General features: G+C 42.8%; 1 protein-coding gene across 1 annotated transcript in view; it reads right to left on the minus strand.

Moving 5' to 3' along the window:
• Window positions 1–16381, minus strand: part of MYO1E (myosin IE) — a 237153-nt gene that overhangs the window by 110154 nt on the left and 110618 nt on the right. Inside the window, exons 3-4 of the mRNA XM_003928985.4 lie at window positions 14536–14625; window positions 8492–8586 (exon numbers count right to left, since the gene is read on the minus strand). Coding sequence (XP_003929034.1) covers window positions 8492–8586; window positions 14536–14625 — 185 coding nt within the window. The remainder of the gene's footprint in view (window positions 1–8491; window positions 8587–14535; window positions 14626–16381) is intronic.

The following is a 16381-nucleotide window of genomic DNA, read 5'->3' on the forward strand; positions in this document are numbered from 1 at the left end:
AAAAATTAAAATAAAAAGCACCTGGCCGGGCGCGGTGGCTCAAGCCTGTAATCCCAGCACTTTGGGAGGCCGAGGTGGGTGGATCACGAGGTCAAGAGATCGACACCATCCTGGTCAACATGGTGAAACCCCGTCTCTACTAAAAATACAAAAAAAAAAAAAAAAAAAATTAGCTGGGCATGGTGGCGCATGCCTGTAATCCCAGCTACTCAGGAGGCTGAGGCAGGAGAATTGCCTGAACCCAGGAGGTGGAGGTTGCGGTGAGCCGAGATCGCACCATTGCACTCCAGCCTGGGTAACAAGAGTGAAACTCCGTCTCAAAAATAAATAAATAAATAAATAAATAAAAAGCACCTGTGTTTCGGGGGACAGAGTGGAGGACTTTAATCCTTGGAGTCCAAGGGTAACTTATCTGGCTAACTGTCCTGACCCCTGTTCCCATGGTAATGATAGCTATTACATCTCCATTAAAATATGGCTAATTTGAGACCCAGAGAGGCATCACTCCTAATAGGTATAGAGAAAGTGCATAAGGTTTGAAGTCAGACAGGGCTAAATTCAAACAGAGGCTCTGCCGTCTACTAGTTTTGGGTCTTGAAATTCTCTTAAGCTTCATTTTCTAGATGAAGCTTCAAAAACCAATAACAACAGAGTGGTGAGGATTAAAAAAGATAAACTATATGAAAAGCAACCAGCAGAGTGCAGGCCCTCCGGAATTCTATCTTGCCTGGCCTGATGATGCTACTAGCAAGAGGTGACCTGCAATCAGGATTTCAGGAGCCTTAGCCCTGGCTTTGAAGCAGAGTGAGCTGGGGAACCCAAAAAAAAAGATACTGATGCTAAGAGGCTACCACAAATCAGAAGAAACAGAATCTCTGGAGGTGGAGCCTACGTATCTGCAAGCCACTGAACTAGTAAGGCAATTCAGGAATCAGAAATACTTATCCCTAGAAAGTTAAACTGAAGAACCTAGGCAAGTAATGGCAGCTTGTGCCTGTAATCCCAGCACTTCGGGAGGCTGAGGCAGGCAGATTACTTGAGGTCAGGGGTTTGAGAACAGTCTAGCTAACAGGGCAAAACCCTGTCTGTACTAAAAAAAAAAAAAAAAAAAAAAAGTAGCCGGGGGTTGTGGCGCATGCCTGTAATCCCAGCTTCTCAGGAGGCTGAGGCAGGAGAATCACTTGAACCCAGGAAGTGGAGGTTGTGGTGAACCAAGATTGTGCCATTGCACTCCAGCCTGGGTGAGAGAGTGAGACTCTGTCTCAAAAAAAAAAAAAAAAAAAAAGTTAAATTACTGAACACAACTCATAGCATCTATAGGCCGGGCATGGTGGTTCACACCTGTAATCCCAGCACTTTGGGCGGCTGAGGCAGGTGGATCACTTCAGGTCAGGAACTCGGGACCAGCCTGGCCAACATGGTGAAACACTGTGTGTACTAAAAATACAAGAAATCAGCTGGGTGTGGTGGTAGGCACCTGTAATCCCAGCTACTTGGGGGGCTGAGGGAGGAGAATCCCTTGAACCCCAGAGTGGAGGTTAGCACCTCCGAGCCGAGATAGCATCATTGCACTCCAGCCTGAGTGATAGGGCAAGATTCGGTCTCAAAAAAAAAAAAAAAAAAAATGAGCATGTACAGAAGCCACTCTCCCTGATTTGTCTGCCAGGGTGCTGAGGAGGAAGACGTAGGAAATATCCAAGGTCAACCCCAGGTGTTTATTCCTGAGTAGAAGTTAGCCTAATAGATGTCAGGGCTTGGCAGGATAGAGTGTGAGTTAATGAAAGGGGGTTGACCTATGGCAGAGACAGGACAGGAAAGTAAACAGCAGAGATGGGGGGTTTTCTCTAAGCAAAAAGACTATTCTGCAGACTAGAGCAATACCCTTAGTTCACATGTTCACATCTGCTATCTGGAGATGTAAGTGCTGTGAGCTGATGATACTGGAAAATACGATTATCCCTTCACTCAGAATTCATCCCTCTATCCAGCCTTCTGGTGGTAATCTTAGCTCCCCTAATGGACTGTATTCCAGGGCAAATTATCAGCTGTCCACAGAAAGAATTCTCCCTGGGAAATAATGAATTGGGGTCTGATTCATACTTCTTTGTGAGTTTGCTTGGCGAGTCAGTCTACCACGGCTGATCAACTCTAGCTGTTTTGAGAAATCGTTTGTAGTTGAGTCAAGCTCAGTACCTACACTTCCATGGAGCCCTGTGCTTGAGAAAGCAAGGTGTCTCCTTCCTTGATGTCTTGTAAAATGCAATTTGTTACAGTCATTTCTAGTCTCGAAATGGTTAGGTGCCAGTCCATCCTGTCATTGTATCCACTGTGCTAGAAAACATGAGTAAGACTGAGAGGAAACTAGAAATGCCTCCTTTGTGGGCTGCATTATGCCATCTGAAGTGTCCCTTAGATAAAGTCACACCAGGGACATTGGGAGGTGAAAGTCTAAAAGAATACCACAGAAATTAGGTCATCATTCATTTTCTATTTCCTAATTAAATGACACTAAAGATTCCTAGTCTTTCCAGCCATGCCAGAATCCCTTAGTATGAGGAGCAGGCTTTTCTTCCAGCCTCCAAGAAAATGGATTTTTGTTTGTTTGTTTTCTGCTCACAAATGCATTTAGAAAGGTAGCATTTAACTCAGCCCCTAGCAGATGGAACACATCCCTCATCTGGTGTCAGGGACTACAAAGTTGGCCTTTCCACCCAGAACAGGATTTCCCTGCCTTTCCTTCTGTCTAGCATTATGTGGAAGAGTTCCAAAACTAGGAAGACCTCAGAGGTCATCTGGTCATCCAATTCCTTTGCAGGTGAAAAAAACCAAGGCCCAGACAGGAGTGAGGCATGCTGCCCAGGGTCGGGTGAGCGTGAACCATGGCATGCCAGAGGTGTCCAATCTGCTTTCTCGAAGCAGACAAACACAGCCCTGGTGCAGGAAAGAATCAACTCAAGAGGTCAGGCTCTTGCCCTCCGTGACTGGGTGGTGATATCTACGCCCCTGGAATGTCCCACCTAAGAGGGGTGTTTTTGCTTGCTTGGGGGCTTTGATCACAGGACAGTCTGACAATGTGATGTATGTTAGGGGCTTTGGGACACACCATCACAATTCTGACCTCAAACTGGAAACTAAAGGCATTTGCACAAGCCTTTCACAGCAGCTGGAAACTAAGGGTGAGCCAGGCAGGTGGTGTGTGATCAAGTGTGTGATCAGAGTATTGTCACACCTCACAGAAGGGTAGAAGGTAGCACTGCCAGTGACTCCACAGGGAGAGGACAACTGGCAGCTCCACCTCTGGACCCTCCGAGACCTTGCCCTTTTGTCTGGCTCTAATTTGTGTCCTTTTGCCAGAATAAAACTGTAATCCTAAGTGTGGGGCTTTTCTGAGTTCTGTGAGTTGTTCTAGTGAATTACTGAACCTGATCGGGCAGTGGGAACCCATGAATGGATGAGGGTGGCCTGGGGAGCCCTGAATACGCAGCTGATGTCTGCAGAGAGGGCAGTCAACGGGAGGCCTGTGCCCTTAACCTGAAGTTTGCCTCAACTCCAGGCAGCTCCTGAACAAAAGCACTTCTCCTAAATTTAAGCACAGCCATTGCAACAGAAATCCTTGGGAGCAGTTCCTTGAAGTCTTTGCCACCTGAACAGCTGGAAACAAGGATCTGGAAGTGGGCACCCATCCTGCTGCAATGCAGGTGGACCTTGCAGTGGCAGATGGAGGGAGACACATGGGCTGCAGAAGCCAGACGGGCAAGCTCATGCAGCAAGACCATTCCCATCCTGCTCATCTCAGTACATACCCAGAAGAGGGAAAAGGTGAGGAAGGAGAAAGGCCAAAGGACTCCATTAGAAAGCTCACCCTCATTCAATTCTGTTTAAGAAAACACCTCCTGCCTCTCTAGCAGCTGATGACCTCCGCTTAGTGTCAAACAGAAGCATCTGCTATTAAGCAATCAAATACGACATGACCCAGGTGCTGCTCCTCATACAATTTAACTTGCATCTGCATCTGATCAAGTCACTAGCTATAACCTTAAATTTGTACAGAATCCAGCTGAAGGAGGAAGTATAGCAACACCAGGAAGAAGCAGTCAGACAAATGTAAATGGTGTCTGTAGGAAAAGTAGTTTTGGTCTCTTCAAAAAGTCAGGGTCATGAAAAAAATAGTAGTAATAGAGGAACTGTGGTAGGATAAAAATAAATTTATGATTCATAACCAAAATGCATTCAGCATTATTTGATTTGCATAAACCAGCAAAAAAGGACATTTGCCACAATTAAAGAAGGTTGAATATAGATGTTTTTAGATGATGTTGAAAAGGTACTATTAATTATTTAGTTATGATAATGGACTTGGGATTAGTAAGAAAATATTTCAATTTTTCAGAGATGCACGTGGAAATATTTAGGGGTAAAATGTCATGAAGTTTATATTTACCTTTAAATACCTCAGATATATATTTACCTTGAAATGCTTCAGTGCTCACATTTTGCAATATTGACTTTGGAATTATGTAAATGTTTTACATAATTATGAAAACAAAATTAAATTTAAAAATGCTAAACAACTAAAAATGAAAATGAAATAAATGAACACAACTGTAGGTCAGGTTGACACAGAAAAAGGATCATTTCAAGTGACTTTTATGAAACCCAGTATTTTGACTGTAAATATTGGGCATTTGGACAAAAAAAAGAAATTTTAAAATAAATTCAGTATTGCTACTAATAATAGTGGTATTGTTATTTTAAAAGCATTAACAAACTTATTCTATCTATCTAAAATATGTACAATGCAATGCAAACAATTGCTAATGTAATCAGGAATTAAGATTTTTCAGCCTAAGAGAAATAGGACACAAAAAGTAAAATCAAAGAAAAACTGAAATCTTCTAAATTAACTAGAAACAATTTTTCCATTTCATTTTTCTCTTAAAAAATTCATATTCCCTAGCTTTGTCTTTTCAAAAAACTACAGGCACTAACAACAGCGCAGTCAGCATTCTTGGTGCCCAGTTTACTGGTCTTTTAACACCATTTCCCATTAAACTAGCCAAGGCCCAGCAGGGCACGGTGGCTCACACCTGTAATCCCAGCACTTTGGGAAGCTGAGGTGGGTGGATCACTTGAGGTCAAGAATTCAAGACCAGCCCAGCCAACATGGGGAAACCCTGTCTCTTATTAAAAATGCAAAAGAATCAGCCAGGCGTGGTAGCACATGCCTGTAATCCCAGCCACTCAGGAGGCTGAGGCAGAAGAATCACTTGAACCCAGGAGGCAGAGGTTGTGGTGAGCTGAGATCACACTACTACACTCCAGTCTGGGGGACAGAGTGAGACCTGGTCTCAAAAAGAAAAGGAAAAGAAAACAGAAAAGAACAGAAGCAAGGCCCCTGGAGAGAGAGTGGATTCTACATCTTGCACAGGACATATGCAATATACAGGAAATACACAAGATGAGCTGTAAAGTCTTAAAAGAAGGAAACTAACTGAGCCTACTGGGGTCATGTCCAAAGGACATAGAGCTAAGATAAAAGAAAGTCACAGTTCAACAGTAAGATCACTCTAGCCTTGAAAAGTATAACTGCAGTGTAGTTAAACAGGTACAATATTAAAAAGCCACTAGTTTGGAATAATACTGAAAATGAAATACATTACCTTGGGAGACTACTAGGGCAACAATTGATTGTACTGAAAATAGGTGAGTAATGGCAATGAATCCAGTGTGGTTTTTTTCTACATACCTTGAAAATAATCCTTGAGCAAGAATCCAGTGTTTTGTCTAATTTTCCCGTATATTTTTATTTTAAGGTGACCAAATGAAAGAACTAATAAATGCAGAAAAAAATAACAGAATTTGAAAAAAAATATTTTTCAACCACTAATTAGACAATGGCTCTGAAATGATTTATAACAGATGGGTTCACTGACAACCTGGACACACGAAGAGAGAGCAACAGGCAGGAAGTGCACAGCATCGATGATCAAGTTTTTTTTGCCAAAAATGGAGTCTGATCAAGCTTTTAGATCTAACTATCAATTTTAAAAAAGTGTAGGAACAGTGGAATACTTAAGCAACATCATTGGATACAATTAGGCAATGCCAGAGTGTAGCGAGACCTACAGGACAAAAAACTTTTTTTTTTTTTTTTTTTTTTTAAACAAACTCAAGAAAACAAAAAGAGGAAGGGAAAATAGTTAAAGACTGAAGAGACATCGCAATCAGGTGCAGTATGTGGACCTTGTTTGGATACTAAATAAAAACCAACCAACTGTGACAAAGAATCTATAAGAAAAGCATGGAATTGGAATACTGATAATATTGGATACTATAAAAGAATTCTTCATGTTTAAGGTGTGGTAAGAATGATTTCTTAGAGGCACATACTAATTACTGACAAATAAAGGGGATGTTTGGATTTGCCTTTTTTTTCTTTTTTTTAAGACAGGCTCTTTGTCCAGCCTGACTAGAGTGCATTGGTTCAAATATAGCTCACCGTAACCTCAAACTCCTGGGCTCATGGGATCCTCCTGCCTCAGCCTCCCTAGGCTGACTGCAGGTGTGTACCACCACACACAGCTAATTAAAATTTTTTTTAATGGAGTCGGGGTTTGCTATGTTGTCTAGGCTGGTCTCCAGTTCCCGGCCTCAAGTGACCCTTCTGCCCTATGGATTCCCAAAGTACCAGGATTACATGTAATCTTTTCTTGACCTTGGAAATGAATCCACTGCCAAGCCCTGCCAGATTTGCTTTAAGTAATCAAGTGGGACAGAATGGGAGGACCAAATAAAACGGAACTGACCATATATTGGTAACTACAAAATGGATAATAGACATACAGGGACACCTATTCTTTCTCATTTTGTGTATATTTGTAACTATCCATAATAAAAGGTTTTCAAAAATCTCTCAGGTAAATTAAAAAAGATGAACACAAATATGTATGATAAAATGTAAAATGTCAAATTCTAGCTGATGAGCATATGGATGCTTATACTTTCTAGTGTTTGAAAATATTCACAATAAAAATACAAAGGAAAAGAAAATATTTACAACAGTAAGCAGATGTTTTTCCCTTGAGATGGAGTCTTACTCTGTCCTCCAGGCTGGATTACAGTGGTGTGATCTTGGCTCACTGCAGCTTCCCCCTCCTGGGTTCACCCAATTCTCATGGCTTAGCCTCTCAGTAGCTGGGACTACAGGCATGTACCACTATGCCTGGCTAATTTTTTATTTTTAGTAGAGATGGGGTTTCACCAGGTTGCCCAGGATGGTCTCAAGTGATCTGCCTGTCTCAGCCTCCCAAAGTGCTGGGATTACAGATGTGAGCCTTTTTTTTTTTTTTTTTTAATAAAAAAAAAAAAAAAAAACAAGGTCTTGCTCTGTTACCCAGGCTGGAATGCCGTTGCATCATCTCAGCTCATTGCAGCCTTGATTTCCATGGCTCAAGTGATCCTCCCCACTCAGCCTCCCCTGTAGCTGGGACTACAGGCACATGACACCAGATGCCTGGCTAATTTTTGTATTTTTTTGTAGAAATGGGATTTTGCCATGTTGCCCAGGCTGGCCGCGTACTCTGGGGCTTAGAGAAATGAGCCACCCCATCTGGCATCAGTAAGCAGAATTTTATTTTATTATTTTTTTCAAGACAGAGTCTCGCTCTGTCACCCAGGCTGGAGTGCAGTGGTGCAATCTTGGCTCACTGCAACCGCCGCCTCCCAGTCTTAAGGGATTCTCTAGCCTCAGCCTCTCTAGTATCTGGGATTATAGGCGTGTGTCACCATGCTCAGCTGATTTTTCTAAGTAAGCAGAATTTTAAAAGCACTTAAGCCAGGGGTGTCCAATCTCTTGGCTTCCCTGGGCCACACTGGAAGAAGAATTGTCTTGGGCCACACATAAAATGTACTAATACCAGTCATAGCTGAAGAGCTTTAAAGAATTGCAAAGAAGTCTCATAATGTTTTAAGAAAGTTTACAAATTTGTCTTGGGCCACAGTGCAAGCTGTCCTAGCCTGCAGGTTGGACAGGCTTGACTTAAACCCAGCCAGGATTCAGAGCCATGTCAGACTAGAGGGATGATGAAACATGGCTACAGACAGCTAATGCTGGCAGTTACCAGTAATCTACCCCCACATTCCATACAAATGACAGAGTTCACCAAAAATATTCAAACATGAATTACTAAAGTATAAACAGAAAGAAAAAACAGGGACCTAGAGAAGAGGATTCCATCCGACTAAACAGTGAAAACCTATTTACTATGCTTACTGCAACCCCATAGAAGCACAAAAGTTTTCTGATATGCAGTCCTATGACACAGAGTTATAAATAAACCAAGATAAAGTAGCTAACCTGCTTGTTACTCAAACACATTAACCAGACTCTGACATCAGTAGCTGTTGCAAAACCACTGCCTATCGACCGACATCCATGGTCACGGCATAGTCTCATATCCTTTTTGCCCACTGATAAGGATCTTTTTCATACCTGATGATGACGCACTGGTTCTCTCTGTCAATGATCATGTTTCTGTACATATTATCTGCAAGGGCGTAGATATGTGGTGGGTTTTCATACTGTGCCTAGAAAAGCAAAAAATAATAATACATAAATAATAAGAAAATTAAAAAATAGAAACAAAATCATGGTCAGATAGGCAACACATTTCTTTCCCTGAATTTGGAAATGAATTCAAGCACTATAGCTCCACTTCCTATAATTACATCTTAAAGGTTGCATGACACAAGAATTCATAAAATTTCCTAGGTCATCAAGAGTTACACCCTCACAAAATTAAGATGGAATTTACGAGTCTTCCGTAGGCATACGCATGATTCAGCCTTCCGGATGTGCCCTGCGTCTTCAGACACTCCAACACCCTACCCTTCCACCCATACACACCTCTGCAGTTGACAGTCCATTTCTTTCTTTTTTTTTTTTTTTTTGAGACGGAGTTTCGCTCTTGTTACCCAGGCTGGAGTGCAATGGCGCGATCTCGGCTCACCGCAACCTCCGCCTCCTGGGTTCAGGCAATTCTCCTGCCTCAGCCTCCTGAGTAGCTGGGATTACAGGCACGCGCCACCATGCCCAGCTAATTTTTTGTATTTTTAGTAGAGACGGGATTTCACCATGTTGACCAGGATGGTCTCGATCTATCGACCTCGTGATCCACCCGCCTTGGCCTCCCAAAGTGCTGGGATTACAGGCTTGAGCCACCAAGCCCGGCCTCTTTCTTTTTTTTTTGAGACGGAGTTTCGCTCTTGTTACCCAGGCTGGAGTGCAATGGCGCGATCTCGGCTCACCACAACCTCCGTCTCCTGGGTTCAAGCAATTCTCCTGCCTCAGCCTCCCGAGTAGCTGGGACTACAGGCGTGCGCCACCATGCCCAGCTAATTTCTGTATTTTTAGTAGAGACGGGGTTTCACCATGTTGACCAGTGTGGTCTCGATCTCTTGACCTCGTGATCCACCCGTCTCAGCCTCCCAAAGTGCTGGGATTACAGCGTGAGCCACCACGCCCGGCTGACAGTCCATTTCTAAATGTTTCTGTAGCTACTTGGGCAACAGGTCTTAGGAGAGGCCTGCCACACACCTAGATCTGACTTCCACCAGAATTCCAAATTCCTATGTAATTTTTTCTAAGAGGCCGCGTTGTAGATTCTGGAGCCTCAGAAGGAATTAGGTGAGATTATCTATGGATCAGGAAAAATACTTAAAACTTTCCACAGGAAGAGGGCAAGGAGGTGTGGTTCTTTAAAGGGATAAGCCAGTTTGTTTCGTCTCTACTGGAAACAAAAAAATCCTAAAATCCTACCACACTAAGATATTCTCCTGGGTTTGTGATTTCATCTTATAGGATATCCTAGCTATGCACAAATATCAAACTAAATACATTTCCCATGCTTAATAAATTCTCAGGCTGAATTCAGCCCTGCTTCATTCCATTTCTTAACATGCACCTTCATCAGAACCTCAAAAACTACTAAAAAGAGAAATACTTTGTTGGGTATATATGGGGAAAGAATACTCCCAGCCTGGAATCACTCCAAGCTACTTGGTAGGCTGAGGCAGAAGAGTCATGTAAATCCTAGGACTTGGAGTCTTATCTCCACACAAAAAAATTTTTAATAAGCTGGGTGTGGTAGCACTTGCTTGCAGTCCTAGCTACTTGGGAGGCTGAGGTCGAAGGATAGCTTGAATCCAGGACTTGGAGGATCAAGTGAGCTACAACTGTGGGAATAATGGCATCCAAGCTGCAAGTCTCACAATGTATATGATGGATGGGAAAACGATTTGACAAGGTAGAGTGATACACAAAGGTAAAGCTTAACTTACTTAACCCATTTTACTGTGCAATGACTTACTAGAGAAAAGGGGTCCTGGCTAGAAGTTGTTGCTCATTGCCATGTTCTGGAAGATGAGACTTTGGTGGGGAGGGGTCAGAACAAGGGGGCTTTGTATCCAATACCCAGTGTTCTTCCCAAGTTGTGGGCAGGGGGCTCATAGCGGGAAGTACCCAGTGAGGGCTGCAAGCTATGCCTAGACCTGGTAGACGAAAGAATCCTACGCAGGAACCAGAACATATTATCTCTTCCTTAACCTTACAGTCAGAACTGGATGTTTGTAGGGGACCTCAGGATATGGATTTAGATGGCCTTCTAGTCCATAATGCTTGTGCAGGATTATTATAATTATAATTTAACAGAGTTTAATTGAGCAGAGAATGACTCATGCATCTGGCCACCCTGGAAGAAGAGGAAGAAGAAAAGGTTCAGAGTCTCCAGTGCTGCCATATGCTGTACGATTTAGGGGCAGAAAAAGGAAAGTCATGTACAGAAAATGGAAGTGAGGGCCAGCCCTGGCTCACACCTGTAATCTCAGCACTTTGGGAGGCCCAAGTGGAAGGATCGCTTGAGGTCAGGAGTCTGAGATCAGCCAGGCCAATGTGGCAAAACCCCATCTCTACTAAAAATACAAAAATTAGCAAGGCATAGTGGCGCATGCCTATAATCCTGGCTACTCAGGAGTCTGAGGCAGGAAAACTCCTTGAACCTAGGAGGTGGAGTTTGCAGTGAGCTGAGACTGCACCACTGCATTCCAACCGGGGTGACAGAATGAGAGTCTATCTAAAAAAACAAAAAAGAAAAAACAAAAAAAAAAGAAAATGGAAGTGAGGTACGGAAACAGCCAGATTAGTTACAGTTTGGAGTTTGCCTTATTTGAACGCAGTTTGAATTGCTGGCCACCTTTGATTGGCTGAAACTCAGTGATTAGCAGAAGAGTAGATTATAGTTTGTTTATACATCTGGTTAGGCTACAGTTCACTGTGTACAGAGAAACATTTAGGGCTGGGCGTGGTGGCTCATGCCTGTAATCCCAGCACTTTTGGAAGGCAAGGCCAGAGGATCACTTGAGCCCAGCAGTTCCAGATCAACCTGGGCAACATAGTGAACCCTTCTCTCTACAACAAAGAAACAAAATTAGCTAGACATGGTGGCGTGCGCCTGTAGTCCCAGCTACTCGCTCAGGAAGCTGAGGTTGGGGGATGACTTCAGCCCTGGAGGTAGAGACTGCCGTGAACCAAGATCATGCCACTGCACTTCAGCATGGGTGACAGAGACCTTGTTTCAAAAGAAAAAAGAAAAGTAAAAAACATTTAGACTAAACTTAAAATATGTAAGGAGTCAGCTTTAGGCTAAACTTAATTTAACAATTCCCCTCTTGCACTTTTTTCGTTTTCAAATAGAGACGGGATCTCACCATGTTGCCCAGGCTGGTCTTGAACTCCTGGGCTCAAGCGATCCTCCCACCTTGGTCTCCCAATATGCTGGGATTACAGGCGTGACCCACCACGCCCAGTCCAATTTCCCTCTTTTGGTCATCTTCTCAATTTTCAGATACTGACCAAAACGTTAGGCACTAATGTCACTCTGTCACCACTGTAAAGATGTACTTATTTGTTCTCGAATATCATTGAGAAAGAGCAGAACAGTGGGGTTTATAAAATGGGAAGAAAGACTTTAGGTTACTTTTTGTAAGGGTTAAAGTAGAGGGGACCTCCTCTTGCTGGCCTCTCCTGGTCTGTTTCTTTAAAGCAGGCGTCCCCAAACTACACCCGCGGGCCGCATGCGGCCCCCTGAGGCCATTTATCCGGCCCGCCGCCGCACTTCAGGAAGGGGCACCTCTTCCATTGGTGGTCAGTGAGAGGAGCACAGTATGTGGTGGCCCTCCAACGGTCTGAGGGACAGTGAACTGGCCCCCTGTGTAAAAAGTTTGGGGACACCTGCTTTAAAGCTTTGATTATGTCACATTTAACATGAGTGAGCCATGTTGGTTTGGTCTGGTCTATTAGGGGTTAGTGCATGAGTTTAGTCCAAAACAATGGCCTCTCATAATTCTGTTAAAAATTCTCCTCTTGGGAGGCTGAGGCAGAAAACTGCCTGAACCTGGGAGGTGGAGGTTGCAGTGAGTTTAGATAGCCACTGCACTACAGCCTGGGCAACAGAGCGACATTCCGTCTTAAAAAAAAAAAAAAAAAAAAAAAAAAAAAAAAAATCCCCTTTTTAGGTCAGGTTCTCACTAGGTGAGACCGTCACCAAAACTTGAGGCCTTAGTGTCCCTCAGTTACCATCATTTTGGAGTTCTGGTCTCAAGTGCACTATTATCTTTAATGACTCTGAAAATTAGAAAGTAGAAGACAGTAAGAAAGATAAGAAGATGTAAAATGGAAGGAACCAGAGTGGCGAGAAAGCTATGGGCAATGGGGGAAAGGTATGGGCAAGTCATTGCCCAGTAAGGCTTCAACACTGCTGAACGTTCACACTTGACCTTTGCATGTCACTCTGCATTTTCCAAACTGGCTTCCCGTCTGTGGACTTATTGAACCTCTCAGCTATCCATGAGAAAACTAGAGTAGGCATTTCTTCTCCCTGATTCTTCTCCTCCCTGAGACCCTCCAAGTCATCAGGACCTGACTTCAACTCCTAGTTCCACCACTTAGTAGATTTTAGTACTTCACTTCTCTGAGCCTCAGTTTCCCCATGTGTGAAATGGAGACAGATGCTTAACACAGCCAGCATCCAGGGCTGTTTCATTATTGTTGCAAGTATAACATAGTACATGGCACTCAGTAAATACCAGTCTTACAATAATCTGTTACCATTAGCAGTAAAATTAAGCATACTTTTTAGAAATAATACATTTCTTTAAAGAGAACACTTCAAAAGATAAACGGTCTAAAAGGGATGTGTATATAGCAACCCTTTTCAGAAAACTGGAGAGAAACACACATGCGCCACACTTCCATCTACAGCGTCTTGGCTGACATTGAGGACGCCGAGCCAGCTCTGTGTGCCTGCTGATCGGTGCGCTAGGGCAGGGCCAGCCTCTGCTGACAGTGTTTCCCTTGTGCTGGGCTCCCATAAAGGCAGCATTATCAAAGATCTCTCGCGTGGCAACCTCCTTCGGCTCCAGCGACCAGCACCATTCATCTGGCAACAATGGGGTGGGCTCTTGCTCCGGGTAAATTGCCTTCCACTTCAACTGATGAATTTGTGTGGGCTCTCTTTTGTTTGCTTTTTAGGGGTCAGGATTAATGAATCCTCTTGTGCTTCTGCTGCAAAGAGGGAAGGAAAACGAAAGAAAAAGATGCAGAGATGGCAAGGCCTGGGGAAGCGAGGAACCAAAGAAGAAAATATACTAAGGAGAATTACGGCTTCCATTTTCACAACACAACTGAAATGGCTATGGAGCTGACTTTGAATAGGGACCAGAGTCAAATTAATAAATGAAGTAACACAAGATTCATTTTTCATGTTCAAGTCATAGTTATAGTTTAACAACAGTTCTGATTCTGCAAATCAATACCCACAGCTCTAATTTTTTTTTATTTTACCTATAACTGATTTTTATTCCTTAGAGTTTTGTGTCATATGTGAAAGCAGGAAGATCCCTAAGCTGTAGGTCCAACATCCCATTTACTCATTTTTTATACAAATAAGGCTCAAATATTAGACACTCCTAAGTTTTGAGCTATGCTCTAAAAAGGAGATCATTGGTCAGGCATGGTGGTTCATGCCTGCAATCCCAGCACTTTGGGAGGCTGCGGCAGGTGCATCACCCGAGGTTAGGAGTTCGAGACCATCCTGACCAACATGGTAAAACCCCGTCTCTACTAAAAATACAAAATTAGCTGGGCCTAGTGGCACATGCCTGTAATCTCAGCTACTCGAGAGGCTGAGGAGAAGAATCGTTTGAACTCGGGATGCGGAGGTTGCAGTGAGCCGAGATTGTGCCATTGCACTCTAGCCTGGGCAGCAAGAGCGAAACTCCATCTCAAAAATAAATACATAAAATTAAAATTAAAAAACAAAAATAAAAAGATCATTAAAATAAACAATGTTACTTAAGTTTTCCCAATAAGTAATACATGATTTAAAAAAAAGTGTAAAAGTACTACTAACTTCAAGAAAAACAATGTCTGCATCATAAAAGCCCTAAATAAGGAAGTAATTTATGTGACATGTAACTTACCGCTCCTTGGTACATTTCAATTTCCTTGTCTCCAAAATATGGCATCTGCTTGAAAGGGTTGACTGAGATTAATACGGATCCTATATATGTCTGAATTTAAACTCAGTTAAGGTCCATCATTCATCTTCATAGCTACACATTTTTCAAATTAATAATCAGACATGTTATCAAGAATTTGTAATGACTATCCAAGTGGAAAGCTTGTTTACTTGTTTTCTAAAAGATTACAAAGACAAAAGCAATCATCCAACTAGCATGGGCTTTGTTCCTCCTCAGGAAGACTGATGAATTTAATTATCAAGCTACTACAAAAGGCGATCATTATTTTAAATGATTAAAGCACATTCTGTCAAGATTGGTAACATGTACAGCAAGGAGAAAAGAAAACAAAGCAAAAATGGCCAAAGAGTGAAACAAGCAGTTACCAGCCCTCCCCTCAAAAGATACGCACTTTTTCCCTTGAACTTGCGTATCTGTTAGGTACACTAAAAGCATATTCATCAGCCAGGCTTGGTAGCACACGCCTTTAATCCCAGAAAGTTGGGAGACCAAGGAGAGCAGATCATTTCAGGTCAGGAGTTCAAGACCAGCCTTGCTCACATAGTGAAACCCCATCTCTACTAAAAATATAAAAATTAGTGGGGCGTGGTAGCGCACACCTGTAATCCCAGCTACTCTACTAGGGAGGCTGAGGCACGAGAATCCCTTGAACCTGAGAGGCGGAGATTGCAGTGACCAGAGATCTCATCCCCACACTCTAGCCTGGGTGACATAGCGAGACTCTGTCTCAGAAAAAAAAAATTCATCTACTCATTTAGCAAATACAGGGATACAAGATGAACTAACAGCTCTGTTCTCCAGAAGGTTTGAGGACTTAAAAGGCATCAATAAGGTAATTTCCTGGCCAGGTACAGTGGCTCATGCCTGTAATCCTGGCATGTTAGGAGGCTGAGGCGAGTGGATGGCTTTAGGCCAGGAGTTTGAGGCCAGCCTGGGCAACACAGCGAAACTCCATCTCTAAAAAACAACAAAAAATAAAAAATAAAAAATAAAAAATATTAGCTGGGCATGGGGGCATGTCCCTGTAGTCCCAGCTACTTGGGAGACTGAGGCGGGAGTATCGCTTGCGGCCAGGAGACAGAGGTTGCAGAGAGCCTATATCAGAGGTTACAGCAAGCCACGATCACATCACTGCATTCCAGCCCGGATGACAGAGAAAGACCTGGTCTCAGAACAACAGAAATAATCCTAAATAAGGTAGTTTTCAGAGAAGAAAATTATAAGCCCACCTACATCAGGTTTAGGGAAAGAAAGTGTCATTTCTGCTTGGGGAATCCAAGAAGACCTCTCAGAGAGGCTATATTTATCCCGGGCCTTAAAATTTTAACACAACGTATTTTGATGTGCCAAAATAAATCAAGACTTAGCGATCACATGAAAAATATTTCCATTTATTCATTCAACTATCAACTAATTTGAATTGGGTGCTTACCTAACGTGCCAGGCACTGTTTCAGACGTTCAGGATATGACAGTGAACCAAACAAACAGAGCAGAAAAAACTCCTTGACTTCATGGAGGAAAAAAAAAACCGAAATACACACCACACACGTTCAAAGCTGTTTCTTTCAGTGATCGATTACGGTGCTTGGAAATTTTACGAATGAATTGTTAGACAGAGAGTTATTTACAAATATATAGCTTTAGATAAAGACTTAAAGCTATGAGATTTCCTCCCACAGGCGGAAATTTTTATATTTACATATTAAGGCCTGTGTAGCACAAAAACCAGCCCAGGTGTTGAGTCAGATGGGCTGGTGCTGATAGAGATAAAACAGGACCTACGT

Source organism: Saimiri boliviensis, chromosome 2 (assembly GCF_048565385.1).
Source record: "Saimiri boliviensis isolate mSaiBol1 chromosome 2, mSaiBol1.pri, whole genome shotgun sequence".
Classification (NCBI taxonomy): Eukaryota; Metazoa; Chordata; class Mammalia; order Primates; family Cebidae; genus Saimiri; species Saimiri boliviensis.